The sequence below is a fragment of the Hypanus sabinus genome, chromosome 28 (assembly GCF_030144855.1).
Source record: "Hypanus sabinus isolate sHypSab1 chromosome 28, sHypSab1.hap1, whole genome shotgun sequence".
NCBI lineage: Eukaryota > Metazoa > Chordata > Chondrichthyes > Myliobatiformes > Dasyatidae > Hypanus > Hypanus sabinus.
Window position 1 is genome coordinate 28175472 of NC_082733.1, and position 22087 is coordinate 28197558.

A 22087-nucleotide genomic window follows, 5' to 3' on the forward strand; every position below is an offset into this window, starting at 1 on the left:
CTCTGGCTTCTTCCCCCTTCTTTTCCCGTCTTGATGAAGTGTCTCGCCATAGATGCTGCCTGACCTGCTGAGTTCCTCTGGCATTTTACTAAATGGCAGCCAATCTCTTGTGTGTGTGTGTGTGTGTGTGTGTGTGTGTGTGTGTGTGTGTGTGTGTGTGTGTGTATTCTCATCGTTTGCTTCAAAATAGAATAACACGGTTCTCCCGGTGCTCTGACTAACATTTATCCATAACCAACACAAAAGAAACAATTGCTTTCATTGCTTTGTCTGAAATATAGTGAGATAGGTGTAAAACACTTTGGAACATTGGCAGGAACATTTTCTTCTTTTACACAGATTCTTATTGCACACTGTGGCAAATTATAAATACAAATGAGAGGCACTGCAATCCAAGTGCAGCTGAATTTTTTTGATCACATATCTCCAGCTAAAATAGCTTACTTTTTGAATCCCGCCATGAACCTAGAAAGATGAGGCAGATGGTAAATAAGGTTTCTTGGTACAAGAACATTATAATGATGCTTAAAACGCACTATTATGAGAACAACACAGATTCTTGATTGCTTAATCCATTTGAGGTGTCTGCTTACATTTGTAATAATAGGTCTGGGTTCTCCATTGATTATGATTATATATGTGGGATGCCTCAGGGGTGTAAATTTAGAGCAGAAAGACGTAACCAAAACTTCTGACCTTTCATTTTACTTTCTGCAGCCGTAATAACAGAAAGTTAACACTGAACTGTATCTATTCCAAGTGGGTTTCAGTAACAGCATAAGGAGAACAGATCCCACTGCAGTAATCTGGAGGAACAGCTGATATCTTTTATCCCTCAGAAATTTAAAGAAACCCTTGAGGTAACTTCTATAACATAAAGTCTGCAAGATTGAATCGACATACAGCGTTTAAAACATTTTGCTTTTGATTGTTAATCTCAGAGCTGTCGCTTTGAGGTTTGAAGGTTTTTTATAAATAAAGAAAAAAAAGACTTGAAGAATTAAGGCTAAAGTTTGGATTTCTATTAACTTTTGTTTTAGGTCTTTGATTAATTCAAAATGTTTAAAACATACATGCTGTAAGTATGTAGTTTTAGCTTTATATAACACTTCACTGTTTCAGAATTAACTTCGATTTGATAATGAACTCTGGACAGGGCAGCCTGGGGGAAAAATATCAATGCTTTAATCCATCTGTTGTAGCAGACGGTAACTGAATTAACATTAGATTCTGTAATTTCAATAAACTATGAACTGGTGCACATACAGCTGAAAGCTACTAAGGAATAAATATCAGTTTGAAAAGCATGAAGGGTTGCACAGTAATGTATGAACAAGTTTTGTGATACTAATGATTCAATAGCAATGAATTGCAGTCACTAGTGGTTTTGTTTGCGTTTATGTTTACCACTGGTGGTATTTCGAATGGAACTTTGTAATCATTTCTAATTTGTATGGCTCCCTGTTTTCTAATTGGGGGAAAAAACATCAACTGTCCTGTTCTGATATCCAATGGGTAAAAAGTTGGCTGGGTGCTTTTTTTTAAAAAAAAGCCAATTACCTGCATTTGTATGGTGCTTTTACACATCCTGAGTGCACCATGGTACCTGACAATGGGGGAGATCTGAGAACAGTGCACCCCCCGCCCCCCTCGGGAACTGAGTGTTTTGTATATGGTGGTAATAGTATTTTAATAGGAAATTTTAAATCCCTGATCACTGTGCATTTTTGTGTGATTTTTCTTGAAAAGAAACTGATAAACAATGAATTACTTTTGAAGGACTGGATGTAGATGTAACCGTCCAATCTCAGCAAATGGGTTGAGATATTTTGCAAGCTATAAAGTATGGTATGAATCACTACATTCTGGGGGCTGTTGCAAAATTTTCTGAGCTTTAAAGCTACTTTGGTTCATTAAAAAGTTGTTGGCTTGCAGCCAGTTGGTAATAGCAGCAGTTTTACTAATTAACATAGGGTCATGGCATGGGATTGCAGTATTAGATGCATGTATTACCTCCTTGCTGAGAGAAAGCAGCATTAGTGCTGAAATTTAGACTGTGATCTGAGAGTACTGGGTTAATGCTCACTTGCCAACATCAGATTCTGTTATTTCAATAAACTATCAACCTGTGTGTAGTTGAAAATGCTAAGCTAGTAAAGGAGGTTTGACAAGTCTGAGATCATGGCCAGAAAGTATATGTGGCCAAGGGAAAAAAAAAGTTTTGGACAGCTTCCAATAGCTGCATTTAAAATCAAAGTGCTCTGTTTGCCATTTAAATGAACGGGAAATGGAGCATTGCAAGTTTTGGTCTTTGAGCCAGATTTATGGCCTAGCAGACACAGAATCATTATTAATATAGGGGTTTGAGTCTGATTACAAGGCTTTTCACTATAACTTTTTGGGTATTTCAATACTTGTTTCAGCTTGAAAGGTAAATTTCTGCTTAACTGGATTTGCTGTTTCTGAGTGTTATTAAAGGTATAGTTGAAGATCTGTAAATGAGAGACATTTTCAATTACATTTTTTCTCCACTCTGCGATCTGTGGTTTATTGCCTCCTTCTCCCGAGGATAGAAATAGATTTTGGATGCAACCATAAACACAGTATTTGTGTGTGGCCACTTTTGGTGTGAGATATTGATCATATTGCAAGGACTCGCTCCTGAACTCAGTTCTGCCCTGCCAATGTCCATTTATATTCATTTGCCAACAGGTTTCAGAGGAATGACAGCGATACAGAGGTCAAGGTTCAGTTTGCCTTATTATCTTGAATAGACATGTATCTAAATTCTGATTTCTTCCCAGAAATTGAGTTGGTTGATTTCATTTGAACAATAAAAGCAGAAGGACTTTGCAAAATGGCACTCACTCTGAGGGAGCAGCACATTTCTTTTATGCCTGGTTACTGCCAATAGGAAGATGCATCTTCCTATAGAAAGTGTAGTTGCAAAAGATAAATCTCTCATTTGCACCTCCACTTCCTTTAGTTCTCACAGCAACACTCTTAATATAGAGTTTACATCTCAGACATTATATGATACAGAACATTGCAGCACAGTACAGGCCCTTTCAACCTGTTCTAAGGTCATTCTTCCCATTCTCTCCTGCATAAACCTCAATTTTTCGGTCATTCACATGCCTATTTAAGAGTTTCTTAGATGCCCCTACTGTATCATCCTCTACCACCACCCATGGCAGGGTGCTCCACCCACCTGCCAATGGGCCACTTGCAGTAAAATAAAAGTAATGTCTAATGCATTGCAATTCTTTAACAGGTGTTTTATTTTCACTGAAAGCTTTAAGAAATGACTAAACTGCTGTCATTTTCAAAATTTTCTCAGATCAATATACATGGAGTTTCAAGCCACCCAGCAGATGGCAATTACTCCACCAACTGAATTCTGACTTCAGGCACAGAAACCACTATGCATAGCCATGCTGTGTGCCTCATTTTTAACAGTTTTATATTTTAACAGTTTTTGGTCCACTTTCCAGGAATATTAAACATTATACTGTGTTGCAGTGTACTGGGTGCTGGTGAAATTGCAGCTGCACTTTGCACAGGAATTAATCTTTACCTAACGTGAATTCTTTTTTTTCTTATAAGTAGTATAAGTTCTTACAACACACTCTGCCATGAAAACAACTGGAGGTCAATTCAGAAACTTCCTTAAAATTTGTATGGCCACTTATAAAACATGGAGCATCACCGAATAGTAGCAGGCTCTTTCGCTGTCCATGTCTGCACCAACCATGCCTATCTAACTACAAAGTGTAATTAATTTGGCTGCATGTGGTCCACTCACCTTGCCTGTTCAGGTGTCTGTCTAATTTCCTCTTAAACATTGCTGTTATATCTGTTTCTCTCACAGTCCAGGCACATTTCCCTCCTTTAAAAATCTTCCAATTTTCAGATTAAGCTTATGCCCTGTAGTAATCTTTCCACACTGAAAAAAGCACTGCCAATCTATCTATGCATCTCATATAAACTTCAGGAGAGTGTTCCCTCATCCTCTGACGCTCCAGAGAAAACAGTTGAAGTTGATCCAACCGCTCCTTATAGCTAATAGGCTCCATTCTAAGTAAAACCCTGATAAAACTCTTTTGCACCCTCTCCAAAGCTTCCAGGTCCTTCATAGAGTGTAATAACTAGAATTCAATAGCTCAATAGTCCAAATGTAGCAGAACCAAAGTTTATCAAGTTGTTTTTATTGTCATTTCAACCATAATCTGCTGGTACAGTACACAGTAAAAATGAAACAACACTCCTCCAGGACCCTTGTGCTACATGAAACAACACAAAACTACACTAGACTATGTGAGACAGCACAATGCTACACTAAACTTCATAAAACAACATGAAAACTGCACTAGACTACAGACCTGCACAGGACTACATAAAGTGCACAAAACAGTGCAGTGCAATAATTAATAAATAAGACAATAGGCACAGTAGAGGACAAATTGCATTGTTAGTCTAGACTTTGAGTACTGAGGAGTCTGATGGCTTGGAGGAAGAAATTGTTGCACAGTCTGGCCGTGAGAGCCCGAATGCTTCGGTACCTTTTGCCAGATGGCAGGAGGGAGAAGAGTTTGCATGAGGGGTGCGTGGGGTCCTTCACAATGCTGTTAGTTTTGCAGGTGCAGCGTGTGGTGAAAATGTCTGTAATAGTGGGAAGAGAGACCCCAGTGATCTTCTCAGCTGACCTTATTATGCGATGCAGGGTCTTGCAATCTGAGACAGTGCAATTCCTGAACCAGGCAGTGATGCAGCTATTCAGGGTGCTCTCGATACATCCTCTGTAGAATGTGGTGAGGATGGAGGGGGTGGGAGATGGATTTTTCTCAGCCTTTGTAGAAAGTAGAGATGCTGCTGGGCTTTCTTTGCTATCGAGCTGGTGTTGAGGGACCAGGTGAGATTCTCCTCCAGGAGAACACCAAGAAATTAGGTGCTCTTAATGATCTCAATGGAGGAGCCATTGATGTTCAGCGGAGAATGGACGCTCCGTGCTCTCCTGAAGTCAACAACCATCTCTTTTGTCTTGCTCACATTAAGAGACAGGTTGTTGGTTCTGCACCAGTCTGTTGGCCGCTGCACCTCCCCTCTGTATGCTGACTCATCGTTCTTGCTGATGAGACCTGCTATGGTTGTGTCATTGGCGAACTTAATGATGTGATTCGAGCTGTGTATTGCTGCACAGTCGTGGGTCAGCAGAGTGTACAGCAGTGGACTGAGCATACAGCCCTGGGGCTTTTTTGTTATACAACTAAAAAAGTGACTAGCCATCTTTTGTACTCAGTTCCCTGACTAATGATGGCAAGCAGGCCAATTGCCACCTTGACAAAACTATCCACTTGCGTTGTCACTCTCAAGGAGCTATGGGAGTTGTACATTGTTGCAGATACTTGATGCCTGATTTTGACTAGTAAAGTTATCTTTGTTTCGAACAAAAATGGAAAGCAAACTGAAAAGGAGAGAAAAAGGAAAGCAAGTTAAAAAATGCTGTGGAGACATAATGCATTAAAAAGGCTAAAGAGAAAAAGATTAAGATGCTCACCGTTGTAAAATGTGTTCCAGCTCAAGCAGTGATGGAAGGCATTTGGAAAGGGACCAAAGTAGGAAATGAATTTTCTTTGGTCTTCAGTTGAAATGGAATGAAGAAGTAAAAGCAATTTTTGCTGCTTTACTGCTGGTTTCTGTTTCATTTGTGGAAATGTTGAGGCAGATCAACATCTGAATTGATCGAGGAAAATATCTTACATTATTCCCTAAATAAGATGTAACTTACTCTTTCGAAACTAGTTCACTGTTTTTTTATTGGATTGTAAGTGGGAATGCATTTTAGTTTCAAGCGGCTGTTAGATGAAAGTGTCACTTTAAGGTACGTCCGACAACCCAGAGTGTCAAGCATCTGGGCTGCCTAACTACGGATCAGGAATGGGGATGATGATGTGCGGGTGTTTCCACATTGCCGTGCATTTTTGAATTATTTTCTTCCTCCTGCATTAAGTGCAGCTACTGCTCTGGCACATCCCATTAACTAATACACAGCTCAGTTCTTCTCAGTGAGCCAGATGACACTTGGGTCCTGGCTTGGGCTTCCGTTTGGGTATCTCTGGCTTAGATCTTTTCTGACATCAGGCTGCTGTTTACATTGTAAAAAACACTCCTATATTCCATTCCTTGCATTCTATATGATGGAAAGTGATCTAATCAACTCTATGGGATGAGTAGACTCACTGTATTGTTCTACTTTAATAATCTACACCCAGTCTCTCGGGTTTGTCTTCCATATAATGCATGTTTCCTTATTCTGCTTGTAAAATTACCTCTTAAGGTGTAAGAAATGATTTATAACCTCAACATTCCTCAATTGTCTTGTGCACAAGATTCTCCTTGAGTTGCTTTTTTGACTCTGTTCTGAATCTTGACTTTTCCGTTTAGGTAGTAGAGAACTTGTATTCATCTAACATTTTTATGACCTACAGATGTGCCATTGTGGTTGCAGCAACCCTAATTGTTTTGTGCAGAGCAAGCTCCCATAAACAGCAATAAAATAGTGGTAAAATAATTCATAACATCTCCTGAAAACAGATCGTTTCTTCCTTATCCTGTTGCTGTTTTCCTGACCTTCAAAAGAAAATAGATTTCCCCTCTGGGAAAAGTGAGAATTACTTGACCTCATTTTTCATCATTTCTTCTTTTCATTTGCAGATGAGATGGTCCCCAGAGATAATTTTGCCAGGACATAAGCAGCCAGGTAAGAAAGCGATGTGCTTGGATCTGGGGGAAGGTAAAACCACACCAACACAAGTAGTAGAACCTTCAGTGTGTTTGAACATATAAGTTTAATAAGGCAACTGGTATTGTCTGAGTTGTGTTACTTAAGACTTCACTATACTTCCAAAGTATGTTATGGATGGTACAGCTGGTTATGAATCATTAAAGACATCGTATGTTACATTATTTTCCTGATTGTCAATCATAACAGGACAGCCTCCTCTTAGTCCATTCTCTAGTACCTATAAACCTATAGTGTATTCAATGGTGGAGTTGTTGGTAACTAGGCTGGTGTCACCATTTGGATTAGTTTCAGTGCAGAGCGTGTGGGGATGCCCAGCAGGATTAAAGTCAGAGCATTTGAAAGCACAGATGGTCTTCTTTTGAGCTAATAACCACCCTGGAGAAGAGAGTAGTTCGACCAGTTGACTTTCCCCAGAACCTCAAAACTCAACTAGCTATTGCACAAGATTAGTTCATGCCCAGTGTGTTGGATGGTTTAAAGTGCTCCATCTGCTGTGTTGGCCTTCAGACTGATTTGCGGCGGAGACCGAGTTATTGGTAGATTTAAAATGGAGGTTGATAGGTTCTTGAGTAGTAAAGGTGTCAAAAATAAAGGGAAGAAAGCAGTCAGGGTTGAGAGGAGATAATAAATCAGCCATGACTTGAGTTGTGGAGTGGACTCAATGGACCAAATAATCTAATTCTGTTTCTATATCGGTGGTCTTATGGCTAAAATTTTGAGGATCAGGGAAAAGTTAAAGTGAGCTATTGCACTTCTTATAATATAACATATACTAGCGGAAATAAATTTTGTAATAACTATTAGTTTAATATTAATAAAAATCATGGGGAGTAATCTCAGATTTATTATATGCTTTATTAATACTAATCAGAGAGGCACACTACTATAGTGCTAATTTTGCAAGTTTTGGTCTGCAAATATAAATAGATGCTACCTGTTTAAAATTCATTTGGAGAACATAACAAATTAATACATTTTTTTAAGACAATGAAATGACCTCCCCTATTTTTGGCTTGCTAGCACCAAATAAGGCCCCAGTAAAATTGAAACAAAATATGTATATAAAAACCATTTGAAACAACACTCAGGTTGGTTATGCCCAGAAGTAATGCCAAAACATGTCTTCCCTCAATTTAGTGCAGCTACAACAAACAGACTTCAACCTTCCAACTCAAATGACAACCCGAGTGCAGCAAGCACCCTGTGCCTGGCAGAGAGGAGAGAGAGGCTGTAGAGAGATCTTCCAGATTCACACACACTTATCCCAGCCAACAAGATATCTGCCAGGTGGGAGATCCTGTATAGAGAGGGCCAAGATACCTACAAGGGCTGTTGGTAAAAGATCTTGACAGGAGGTACCTACTGTTATCTCCTCTAGGATAGGTCAAGTTGAGCTGCACAAAAAAGGAAAGACTGCTATGTAGATCCATTTGCACATTCTGTATGCCAATGCATGAATGTGTGTGCACATGCATGCACGTGATCATACAGGCCTTCCACATATTCCATCATCTCCCATGCCAAATGTCCTTCGCCAAAGCAGAATAGGTAATGATAGTTTGTTACAGAGCCAGTGTGGAGAAGAAATTTACCACAAGGTCACTGAAGCTGTTGGTGATGGAAAGAGGTGAAATGATGGGAACACAGAAGACACAGGTGTAAGCAGGTGGCTTAGTGACTAGAATTATTTTGTGCACTGCTTTAAAGAAGAGTAGTAATGAAATAGACTGTTAGGTCAAAAGATATTTTCTCTGCGGACAAAAGGTCATACTTTCTTCTTCAAAATCGTGTTTGGCAGGTTCATGCAGATGGTGGAAATACTGTATGAATTGTCTCCTTTGAAATTTCTACACTATCTGTTGAACATTGCTGAGGCTAAAATGTGCCCACCAAGAGTGTGTTTGCAAATTTCTTAAGCAAATCTTCTATGTCAATTTCTAGGTTAAAACAACTTTGTCATTTTCAAATTCTTTTCTCACCTATTTTGTACAGTATCTCAGCCTTCCACCTTTGAGGTAAGGAAAAAGGTTCTACTTATTCTGTCTAGGCCCCTCATAATTTTATAGACCTCACTTGTTTTTTAAACCTCATTCTCCAGTCTTACAACAACGTCAGTTCACCCAATTTTTCCCTCTGGCTGCAATTTTCTTGTGCAAACAACATTCACATAAATCTCCTCTTCACTTTTTCCAGTGTGATCACATCTTTCCTGTAACTTGACCTGAACTGAGAGCAAGTCTAACACCCATTCCATACAATTGTTGCACACCCTTCTGGTTCTTATATTGTATTCCTTCACTAGGAGAGAGAAAGCATTTTCCTATCTTCTTGAATGGCTACCTCTTAAGGATCTATGGACATGTATTCCAATGCCTGTCTATTCCTAAGAATCTAAAAATGATTAATAACTACATCATGAAGCAAGGGACCGAATAATGAACACTGTGAAACTTCACTGGTAGCAATTTTCCAGTTGCAAAAAACATCTGTCACTCATCACCCTCAGCTTCCTGGCACTGAATCAATTTTGGATCCAATTATATGCTCTCCCTGGGATCTCATGGGCTTTACTTTTTTGACTGGCCAAACATGTGGGACCTTGTCTAAAGCCTTGCTGAAGTGTACATTCTTTGAACTTAGAACTTTGTAGTTTGCATCAGACATATCTACTATTCTTGTTGGCTCCTCAAAACAAGTTCAATCACATTAGTCAGTCACGATAAATCTTAACAACTTAATGCTGAATGTCATTGATTAACCTGTGCCTTTCCAAATTAAGATTTGTTACTGTCCCTGGAAATTGATTCCATTAATTTTCTGGCACTAAATTTAAACTAACCCATCCTCAATTACTTTATTTATCCTTTCTGCCCTTTCTAATCATAAGAACAGCATTAGCAGTCCTCTAACCCTCCAATGCCACTCCTGTAGCCTGGGTGATTTAAAGAATAATGGCTTAATTCTCTATAGTTTCTTCACTTGGAGCTTTAACAGTTTGGAATATATTTCATCCTAATTTGATGATTGGTCCAACTTAAAAGATGCTAACCCCTTAATTACAGTCTGCCCTCCTTATCCATGGGGGATTGGTTCCAGGACCCGCTGCGGATACCAAAAAACACGGATACTTGTCCCTTATATAAAATGGCTCAGTAGTACATAACCTAAACACATCCTTTCGTATACTTTAAATCATCTCTAGATTACTTATAATACTTAATACAATGTAAAAGCTATGTAAGTAGTTGTTATTATGTATTGTTTAGGGAATGACAAGAAAAAGCAGTCTGTGCATGTTCAGTACAGTTGCAACCATTGTAGCTCTTCTGGGAACATTGATGCTGCCTTGGCATCAGCCGATCCCGATTCTTCCGTGATCTTTAAGTTCTTGAAGCTGTAGCGCTTTACATAGCTACCCAACCATCCCTTACCAGCCTTAAGCTCCTTCCTCTTGCTCACAATACAAAACACGAGGCGAACAATGCTCAAACAAACGAGTGCTGGAAAGAGAACTTCCAGGTTTTCCGGATCCGCGGTTGGTTCGATCCGCGCATGCGGAACCCATGGATCAGGAGGGCTGACTGTAATTCCCTTTTTATATTGCTCACAATACATCACACAGAACCTCCTTACGAGCAGTGTCAGAATCACCCTTTTTTGTCGATTTATTCCCTCACCCATGGAGAATCAGAGTCACACTCTACATGGAAGCAGGCGCTTCAATGCAACTGGCCCATGCTGAACATGATTCCCAACTAAACTAATCCCATTTACCTGCATTTATTCCTTATTATTATCCATTATTCCTTTAAACCTTTCCTATTCATATACCTGTCTGTTTCTCTCTGACTGCTTAGAGGTCTGTTTTAAATGTTGTTACAGCACCTGCTTCAACCATTGCCTCTAAGTGGAAAAGAATTGACCTGATGTTCCTGTTAAACCTTCCCCTATCAACCAAAAACCTGTACACTGTGTAGTTCTTGATTCTCCAACCCTGGGTAAAAGGCTATGTGCATTCACCCTATCAATGTCCCCTTCAATTTGTACCCTTTTATAAGATTACCCTTTATTCTTATATACTCCAGTGAAAAGGAAGTTCTAGCCTGTTCAGCCTCTCTCCATAACTCAGCTTTTCAAATCCCAGCAACATCCTCATAAATCTCCTCATACCATCCAATTGAATGCTTTTCTCATCAATACTAGGCCCGCCTATTTTATTAACTATCCTCTTGATTTTTTATTAAACAATGATCTGAAAGAAAGTCTGATGTTGTATTCATCAATAATTCATTGCGACCTCACTTTGCTTGCTGCATTCTATTCTGTAAAGGTTTCCTTTTCCTACTAATCATATTTTGAACGGACTTGTCAACAATGTTCCTTCTAATTATTTTTACAGCTACCCAAACCAAACATTGTTCAGAGTAGGAAATTTTTACACGGCCTGAAAACTCGCAGCACTTTAATAAAACATAAATAAGAAATTTCCAGCTAAGGGGTAATAAAGGCTATGTGCGTGGGAGTATTTTAGTTACTGTGAGCCTGGGATCCATATGGCTGAGAGAGAACAATACTTGTCATCTAAGGAGTTCTAAATTTGGCAGTTCTATTTGGGAGTGTGTTTACTGTGAACATCCTGAGTATATCCCATTGCTCTTGCAACAGATTTACTGTCAAGTGTATTATTCCAGTGTACTTCTGCTAAATCACTTCTCAGCTTACTAAAGCTGCTCTTGCACCAATTTCCTACCATTTCATTTTCACCACTTGCTAAATCTAACTGGACTGTAGTCTGCAGTGGTCTCCACCTGATGCTCCTTTCCCCTGCACAATTTCATTCATAGTGTCCTTGAGCTGTATAGTGCAGAAACATGTCCTTGGGCCCAACTTGGCTGTACTGTCTAAGATGCCCATGCATACATTGAAACTAAATCCTGAGTTGTCTTTTCTCTTGTAAAATAATCCTGGGTAAAATAATTTTTGATTGCAGTTAAGGAATTATATGCCATCTCTGTCTTTTCATAGTGACAGTATAAAAACATAATGTTTTGGTAGTTAAAATCTTTCTACTATCGTTCCTTTTTTTTGCTTTTGTCTGAAATGTGTCAGAAAATTTGCTGTATAGTTTAGCTCAGACTGTTGAAATGTCAATTGTATAGACTCAGTATTATGAAAACTTAATTTGTGCTGCTTAGTTCAACTTATACATTTGATGATCCTTACAAATGTCATCTCTGCACACCTGTATTTATGGTTGGGTCTTATTTTGGCTCAGTTCCTGTGTTGGATTTACAGCATGGGAGGTCGTCTTCGTCGTCAGAGATTAAGCTGAAATCAGATCATAAAAGTGGTAAGAACTTTTGCAAAATTAGCTCTTCTCATGTATGTGCAAATACACTCTCTCTCTCTCTCACACACACACACACACACACACACACACACACACACACACACACACACACACACACACACACACACACACACACACACTTCTGCTAATGAAGTTTAAAGCTGGCCAGTTGAGAGCAAGAACCTGTTTGGTGCCCCAGCAGGTTCCTGATGAATGATCAGGCCCATGTAGGTTGGACATAGTGAACATTTCTGTGACTGAACCAGCACATAACTAAAGGTGTTGACTCCGAGAAGGAACTGAGCTCAGGACGAGTCTGCTTCGATGGTAGATCCTGCGTCCTTTATCCTCACTGCTAGCACTTCAATTCCTTTTGCCACCATGGCCTCAAACTTCTGTCATTGCCCCACCAACATTTCTTATTACCTGGAGTGGTGTCCAGCCTCCTGTTTTAACCTATGATATGTCTTTTTTAATATGGATGGTAAGATCTGCTTTGTTATTTAAAATTTATATAAAGCTGACCCTGGAGCAGAATGGAACATCAGGTGGAGGGGATTGCACTTAAGTTCATTCACTGTAAACCAAACTTTGCCATATAATTTCCTGGAAGTGAGGCTCCTACTGTTGGAGAGAGGCCACTCCCCTGCCACCTATCCTATCAATCAAAACCCTTCTGACACCGTTTATCTCCATACCATATGCTCTGCTTACCCCATGCATACCAAGAGAGAAGACAAAACTTATTTCTCTACTAAACAGAATCAGCCTCTTCAGACAAGTGTGCCTGATCAAATTCAAAATCAAAACATAATCAAGTTCAATTATCATTCAACCATACATGAACACATCTGAACAAAACAACGTTCCTCTGGGGCCAAGGTGCAAACCTACACAGCAGATTGAAAATAGAGAGCAAAGATGTATATATAGCCCAAGTCCCTGAGCAACATGTCCCATAAATTGATGGTACAGTTTCCATCAGTACGCAGATGCACATAGTCCAGCTTTGTTTGGCTTTGTATAGCGGTTTTGGAAAGTACTGGAGCTAGTGGGTAAGGAAGGAAGTTTGAAGATGACAGCCCACCATTAGTGTTGGAAGTTAGACATGGCCCTTGACTGGATCTACGCAAAGTGAGGAATCATTGTAGGACAGTACTGTCGGCTCAGGATGCTACAGGACAAATGTAGCCTGCTCTTGTTTCATGTAGTACTGTAACATTTTATCCTAACCAAGTAGAAGAGACGAGACTGCAGATGCTGGAACGTGGAGCTGGAGGAACTTGGGTCAGGTTTCAGGTCGAAACTCGGCATTGTGCCTCATGATGTGTTTCAATCTGAAATGTCACCAGTTCCTTTCCCCCACCTCGGATGCTGCTCGACCTGCTGACTTTCTCCACCACATTGTTCCCTGCTCCAACCAAGTCAGAATAGTCACAATGCATAATGGTTGATAAGGGCATATGCATTGCACCACATAAAGCCGAATATATCATTCTAAGGCTAGATTGCAAAGTGTAAATGCTGGATAAGTTCACAGAGAGTTCATTGGAGAGGCTGGAGACGTTCTGGCTCTGGTACTTTGTCTTCTTAGGATTGTTTTCCTTTGGTTTGCATGTGGCACAGAATGACCTGCGTGAGACACGAGTTGACATAAACAGATTTGCAACATCTAATGAATTTGACCTATCGCCAGCATTTTACTTCCTCTGAACTTGAAACTACTGAAGAAAAAGGTCAAATTAAATAGAGTGCTGCTGTATAATATTATAATTTCCTTTCAGCATTGGGCGTAATGGTATGGAATCAGAAATATTAAGTGGTAATGAGTTTGTATGTGGTGGCAATATCCATACAACATTGGTCTTTTGTATAAACTGTGAATTAGATAGCAAGACGATGTTCTTGTTATCTCCCCCATCCTAGTATGATGTTCTATTACTTTGAAACTATGTCTTAATCATAAAATCATGTAAGTGAATTTTTATCCTTAATATTCCTTTCATAATAGATGCAGCCTAAAATTGTTGCTAATGTGGTTACTAGTGTTTTGCAGGAGATTCAACTCAATCACTTGCATATTTATAAGTGACTTTCTATCATCAGAATTTGGCTTTCTTCCAGAATTGCTGGTGACCTAAAATGAATGTGCTTGCCAGCACCAGCAATTAAGAGATCTAAATATTTGCAACTTTTTTATATGATTGTCTGCTATCAAGTCTCTGCTTTGGGAAATGTTCACAATTAATCCATCTGGGATTGGTTAGCTATTTATACAAACTTCACAGAAGACGTGGGTAAGAGATCTAAAGATAACTTGGCTCACTGAGGGCTGAAAAATGATTTGTCAGTAATCCACCAGGTTTCTGTTTGTACTAAATGATAAAAGTTCTGATCAAAACACTGGCACTTATATAATGTAGATAGTTACCAAAATGGAAACATGTCATCCTTGATTCCAAGGGACCACTAAGGTGAAGAGATAAGCCTGGATATTGATGCAGATTGAAGGTTTTGGAAGTTCATGACTATAGAATTGCTTTCCACACAAATGTACGTCAATAAGGGATGCAAAAGGGAGGTCACTGTTTCCAGGCTGTGAGTGTAGGACATCAGGAGTGAATGAAGAGGGAAAATAGCCATAATATGAAATAAGGGTAGTACTGGCTATAGGTCCTGATACAAGATTTCCATCTGAAATGTTGACAATTTCTCCCCCCTCCCCCACGGATGCTGTTTGACCTGCTGAATTCATCCTGCAGATTGTTTGCTGTTCATGCTACTGGCCATTTTCCCTCTACGTTCTCAGTCGTGATGCTGGTTCATGAGCCAAAATGCTAAAATATTCAAAGTGCTTTTAGTATCAAGGTACTATGCAGTATACAAGAAAGCTTTTGGTATGTTGGCCTTTATAAATCAGAGCATTGAGTATAGGAGTTGGGATGTAATGTTAAAATTGTACAAGGTATTGGTGAGACTGAATTTGGAGTATTGTGTACAGTTCTGGTCACCGATTTATAGGAAAGATGTCAAAAAAATTAGAGAAAGTACGGAGAAGATTTACTAGAATGTTACCTGGGTTTCAGCACCTAAGTTACAGTAAAAGGTTGAACAAGTTAGATCTTTATTCTTTGGAGCGTAGAAGGTTGAGGGGGGACTTGATAGAGGTATTTAAAATTATGAGGGGGATAGATAGAGTTGACATGGATAGGCTTTTTCCGTTGAGAGTAGGGGACATTCAAACAAGAGGACATGAATTGAGAGTTAGGGGGCAAAAGTTTAAGGGTAACAAAGGGGGAATTTCTTTACTCAGAGAGTGGTAGCTGTATGGAACGAGCTTCCAGTAGAAGTGGTAAGAGGCAGGTTCGGTATTGTCATTTAAAGTAAAATTGGATAGATATAGGAAAAGAATGGAGGGTTATGGGCTGAGTGTGGGCCAGTGGGACTAGGTGAGAGTAAGCGTTCAGCACAGATTAAAAGGGCCGAGATGGCCTGTTTCCATGCTGTAATTGTTATATGATTATTATATGGTTACAAGCCTGAGATTTGTCTTCCCATACATAGCCACAATAAAATCATGGAACCCACTCAGAGAAAACTATCAACTCCCCCCCCCCCCATGTGGGAAAGAAAACAAATCATAAAAATGTCAAAAAACTGAAAAACACAAAATCAGAAGAGTCAAGTCAAATTCAGTTCAACTCAGTTCAGTTCAATTTAGTGCTATGTCATTCATTATCTACAGGCCATCCTGATCAAAATTGCCCAAACTAGTAACGAAAAAGGAGGGACCAGAAACCAGCGAAACATCATACTGTGAACTATTGTGTGAACCCATAAACCCCGTCAATTTAACCTTGTCCAAGACCCAATACTCCAGCATAATCCTCCAGCAAAATCTTGCCCTTTTCTTTGCCTCTACAGATGCTCCTTGTTCCACAGAGTTCCCCCAGCTCCAACCATCAGCATCTGCAGTCTCTTGTGCTTCCAGGTTCTTAATCACTGTTTCCCAAAAGGCTAGGACAGATCCCTTAAAGCGTCCTGGCTGATACTTAAACAACATCGGTAGAATGGAATACTGTGTCATTATTCTAATGCTGCTTGTACATGCTTGCTCTGTGCAAATTGACTGCAGTGTCTTTTCCATCACAGGAGAGACTTCATGACAACAATCATTTAATTGGCTGTAAAACATCTTGGGTATAATGGGGACGTGAAGCAAAATATTCTGTTGTTGACTAGTAAAATGTCAGATATGCGATCAATTCACAGAAGGATACTTTTGAAAAATATTCTCTTGCTTCAAAAAAGATGCTTGATTTTCATGATACTGATCAAAACTAGACCAAATCCTTACTTCGTTTTAAGAGTGGGTGGTAGATCAAGAACTGAGAAGAAACACCAATCTAATGTGCACATTTGGAGAATGGTTCACCAACCTTTTCAGGATGGCAGGCAGTGACTAGTAGGGTACCACAAGGCTGTGCTCCGACCCCAGTTGTTTACAATATATATTAATGATTTAGACGAGGGAATTAAATGAAGCTGGGCGGTGGTGTTAGCTGTGAGGAGGATGCTAAGAGGATGCAGGGTGACTTGGATCGGTTAGGTGAGTGGGCAAATTCATGGCAGATGCAATTTAATGTGGATAAATGTGAGATTATCCACTTTGGTTGCAAGAACAGGAAAACAGATTATTATCTGAATGGTGGCCGATTAAGAAAAGGGGAGGTGCAACGAGATCTGGGTGTCATTGTACACCAGTCATTGAAGGTGGGCATGCAGGTACAGCAGACGGTGAAAAAGGCAAATTGTATGTTGGCATTCATAGCAAAAGGATTTGAGTACAGGAGCAGGGAGGTTCTACTGCAATTGTACAAGTCCTTGGTGAGACCTCACCTAGAATATTGTGTGCAGTTTTGGTCCCCTAATCTGAGGAAAGACATTCTTGCCATAGAGGGAGTACAGAGAAGGTTCACCAGATTGATTCCTGGGATGGCAGGACTTTCATATGAAGAAAGACTGGATCGACTAGGCTTATACTCACTGGAATTTAGAAGATTGAGGGGGGTTCTTATTGAAACGTATAAAATTCTAAAGAGATTGGACAGGCTAGATGCAGGAAGATTGTTTCCGATGTTGGAGAAGTCCAGAACAAGGGGTCACAGTTTAAGGATAAAGGGGAAGCCTTTTAGGACCGAGATGAAGAGAAACTTCTTCACACAGAGAGTGGTGAATCCGTGGAATTCTCTGCCACAGGAAACAGTTGAGGCTGGTTCATTGGCTATATTTAAGAGGAAGTTAGATATGGCCCTTGTGGCTAAAGGGATCAGGAAGTATGGAGAGAAAGCAGGTACAGAGTTCTGAGTTGGATGATCAGCCGTGATCACACTGAATGGCGGTGCAGGCTCAAAGGGCCGAATGACCTACTCCTGCACCTATTTTCTATGTTTCTATGTTTCTAAGCTCACTGGAGTATTCCTAAGAACCTTAGTCAAGTATATACATGTCTGTTGTGTAACATTATAACACATTATGAAGCTTTTGATGTGAATAACAGTTGATAAGTCAACTAATTAGGTTATTTTGAACTTTTATCACATATTAGTTCTGTAATTTCCACGGGTAATTTGGGGTTATAGCTTGTACTCCATTCACATAATTAAGTTTTTATTTTATGATGATAGGAAAGTCAGTTTCTGTTTTTTTATATACAGTATTGCAATATGGTATATGTAATGGCTTCGGGAAGTGCATTGCCTAATTTTGTGAAGATTCCAAACAGACTGTATTCTCAATTGTCCTGAAGGCCATAATTACATACTTGTCTGTGTATCTTTATGTCGTAAGTCATATATGATATAATGAAACATGATTCTACAAATCAACCCAAAGTGAAAACAGGGACTTTGCCTTTAAGAATGAAAACAAACTTGATTCATTTTGAAGCAGGCCTTGATCTGATAAAACCCAGCAGCTACAGCTGCAATGCTTTCCAATGTAATAATCTTTAACTATTTAATCATCATCAAATTATTTATTTTTCCTTTCCTTCTCCAGCATCTAAGACAGGAAGTCAAACCACATTCAGATATCCAGAAATGTTGCTTGGAGCCATCTGCAAAGGAGTATACAGAAACTGCTCCAGTCTTACTCATTCCATCTGTTCCCATTTTCTGCGGTGCTGAAATATTTGCCTTCTGTTCTATATCTCGCTAAAGCAGCACAATGGAGATCAGGAACTCAGTGATGCAGAGAAAACAGTGTCTCCTAGCATCATCCTCTATTAACAGAACCTTGCTTCTCTAAACAAGGTAGAATCAGCCAGATAATCTATATCCGTCTGAAACTTTAAATGAGTTCCATTGTGTCTCTATTGACTCAGTGCAACAATCTTGCTTCTATTCTGAATTCACCGCAGTTTAATAGTGAATCCAGTCATGTTATTAAATAAATTGTGAATAGTGGACTTCATCTCCACAGTAAATTATACGCAATTTCTAGTGGATATCAAGGTTTCTAAGTTGGCTGTTTGCTCAATGTCTCAAAAGAGTCCCAGCAGCTGAAGTACATTATAGTGATTGTAAGCATATGACAGGTATTAAAATTTTACATCAATGACGTGCCAATTAAGATGATTTACATTAATAATGATTTTTACATGGATTTTGGCTTGTTGAAACAATAATTTAATAAAAACATTAATTCTGCAATGGCCACATTGACCCTCTGTGCCCGTGGCAAAGCTATACTTTACCAAGCATTCTAGAATGACTACTTGAGGACCTCTGTTGGTTGGGGTCGACTATGAATGTTGCATCCCAGCTGTCTACGTGATATGTAGCCAGTACACATGGCAGGGCTGTAAGATAATGGAGATCAAGTTGTTGCCCATATAGCAGGCTCCCTCTCTCCATGCAGCTGATGAATCCAAAGGACCGGCAGAGATCGATACAGTTGGGCACCAGTGGTGTCGCAGGATTTGCCGGTCAGTGTTGGAACTCAAACATGAGAAAATCCGCAGATGCTGGAAATCCAAAGCAACACACACAAAATGATGGAGGAACTCAGCAGCTCAGGCAGCATCTACAGAAAACAGTCAACATGTCGGGCCGAGACCCTTCATCAGAATGTACGGTATGAAAAGAAAACTGTTGAACTCAACCTAGGACTGTCTTAGGGAATTCAGCTGTGGATTTTTCCTCAGGGTTTACTCCTGAAGCATGCCTCATGAGTGGGTATAGACACATAGCAGCAGAGGATTGAGATCAGAGTGCAGAAGAATGACTACCAGTGAAATATTGTAACCAAGATGTACGTACGTTCTGCTGGCCTGCAAGTGAAAGGTAAAAGCAACAAATATGGTAGTAAATAATGACTGGCTAACATTTGTCCATCTTTAATTCTGACAATGCTTGATCTCTAAGAATCAAGTACTGTAACCTCTTCATAGACTTCATTCATTGTTATGCTAATAGCGAGACCTGGTTAATGACTTGCGCACAGTCAGAGGCTCCAGATCACTGCTTTATTCACAGCTGTCAATTCCCGATAGCAGGTTTAAATGCATTAGTTTCACCTCTTTTATTAATTCAGAGGATGTAGGCATTTTTAGGAAGGTCAGCATTTGTTGCATGTTTTTAACTGCTTTGAAGAATTTATGCTGATCTGCCCTCTTGAACCCTGCCTACCTTGCTGTGAAGATGTCTCCGTGTTATTATTGGATTTAGACCCATTGGCAGTGAAGGTGGTATCTTATTTTTTATTTAGAGATACAGCACAGTAACAGGTTCTTCCACCGTAATGAGTCTTTGCTGCCCAACTACACCCATGTGACCAATTAACATACTGAATGGTACGTTATGTCTTTGGTCTGTTGGAGGAAACTGGAGCACCTTGAGGAAGAATATTTCATCTTCTTGCAGACGTGGCAGAATTGAACCTAGGTCAATAGCACCATTATAGTAACACGCAAAAAATGTTGGAGGAACCCAGCAGGCCAGGCAGCATCTATGGAAAAATGTTAACAGTTGACGTTTTGGGCCGAGACCCTTCATCAGAACTGGAGAAAAAAAGATGAGAAGTCAAAGTAAGAAGTTGGGGGGTGGGGTGGGGGGTAGGGGAGGAATAAATGCAAGGCAGTAGGTGATAGGTGAAACTGGGAGGGGGTGATGAAGAGCTGGGAAGCAGATAGGGCTGGAGAAGGGGAATTCTACTAGGAGAGGACTGAAGGCCATGGAAGAAAGGGAAGTGGGAGGAGCACCAGAGGGAGGTAATGGGCAAGTATGGAGATAAGGTAAGAGAGGAAGATTGGAATGGGGAATGTGGGGCCATCAGGTTGGAGGCTACCCAGACAGAATATAAGGTGGTACTCCTCCAACCTGAGTGTGGCCTCGTCAAGGCAGTAGAGGAGGCCATGGACTGACATTTCAGAATGGGAAATGAAATTAAAATAGGTGGCCACTGGGAGAACCCGCTTTTTCTGGCAGATGGAGCATAAGTGCTCAGCAAAGTGGTCCCCTAATCTACGTCAGGTCTCACCGATATACAGGATAGAATGCTTTATTTCTTTCATCAATTGACTTCCCAGCTCTTTACTTCACCCCTCCCCCCCTCCTGGTTTCACCTATCACCTACCACCCTGTATTTCTTCCTTCCCTTCCCCCTCCCCACCTTCTTACTCTGACTTCTCATCTCTTTTTCTCCAGTTCTGATAAAGGGTCTCTGCCCAAAATATTGACTGTTTACTCTTTTCCATAGATGCTGCCTGCCCTGCTGAGTTCCTCCAGCATATTGTGTGTGTTGTTTGGATTTTTTGTTGGCACTGTAATAGTGTTACGTTGACTGCTATAATAATATTTCCAAAGTAGCAAGAAACATCGGTCTGAGGGCAAATAGGGGTGTTAGATTTCACATGCCCTTTCTGCCCTTGGTTTTGGTACTGATGAATGGTGCAGGTTTAGATGATACTGTTTAAGTAACCTTGATGACTAACTGTAATAAGAAGTAGTTTACAATATTAACAGGGTACTTCTGGTTGAGGGTGCAGTTAATGATGTCAGTCGCAAGGAAATCAGAGCAGGAGTGGGCCCATCATTCAGTGTGATTGTGGTTGGTCTGTGCTGTCCTCAGCTCTTGAGAATTGACTGTTGCTTTTGGAACATCTGGATGTGTTGAATTTCTTGGGTTGCTGGTGGGAAATATATGGAAGAGACACTTCACCGGCTTTCAGATAGACACATAAGTACGCAGAGAATAGAGGGCTATGGACTTCAGAATCAGAATCAGGTTTATCATCACTGGCATGTGTCATAAAATTTGTTAACTTAGCAGCAGCAGTTCAATGCAATACATAATACAGAAGAAAGAAAAATTAATAATGATAAATAACTAATCTATTGAATAGATCAGAATTCATGCAAAATCCAGAAATAATATATATTTTGAAATTGAGGTAGCGTTCAAGGGTTCAATGTCCATTTAAGAATCGGATGGCAGAGGGGAAGAAGCTGTTCCTGAATCACTGAGTGTGTGCCTTCAGGCTTCTGTACCTCCTACCTGATGGTAACTGTGAGAAAAGGGCATGCCCTGGGTGCTGGAGGTCCTTAATAATGGACACTTTCTTTTTGAGACACTGCTCCTTGAAGATACCCTGGGTACTTTGTAGGTTAGTACCCAAGATGGAGCCGACTAAATTTACAACCCTCTGCAGCTTCTTCCAGTCCTGTGCAGTAGCCCCACCATACCAGACAGTGATGTATCCTGTCAGGATGCTCTCCATGGTACATCTTATAGACATTTTTGAGTGTATTTGTTGACGTACCAAATCTCTTTAAACTCCAAATGCTGCCTTGCGCTGCCTTGCCTTCTTTATAACTGGATTGATATGTTGGGACCAGGTTAGGTCTTAAGAGATCTTGATACCTAGGAAC

The 22087-nt window shown here is 40.1% G+C and overlaps 1 protein-coding gene across 4 annotated transcripts in view; it reads left to right on the forward strand.

Annotated features, from left to right (window-relative positions):
* sema6dl (sema domain, transmembrane domain (TM), and cytoplasmic domain, (semaphorin) 6D, like) overlaps window positions 1–22087 on the forward strand; it is a 368382-nt gene that overhangs the window by 134996 nt on the left and 211299 nt on the right. For 2 of the 4 annotated variants that reach the window (XM_059952802.1, XM_059952809.1), the window contains one exon: window positions 6715–6760. In XM_059952802.1, the coding sequence (XP_059808785.1) occupies window positions 6715–6760 (46 nt within the window). Of the gene's footprint in view, window positions 1–6714; window positions 6761–12080; window positions 12156–19133; window positions 19502–22087 lie in introns of those variants that run through there. The other 2 variants (XM_059952799.1, XM_059952806.1) reach the window with 2 other exon arrangements.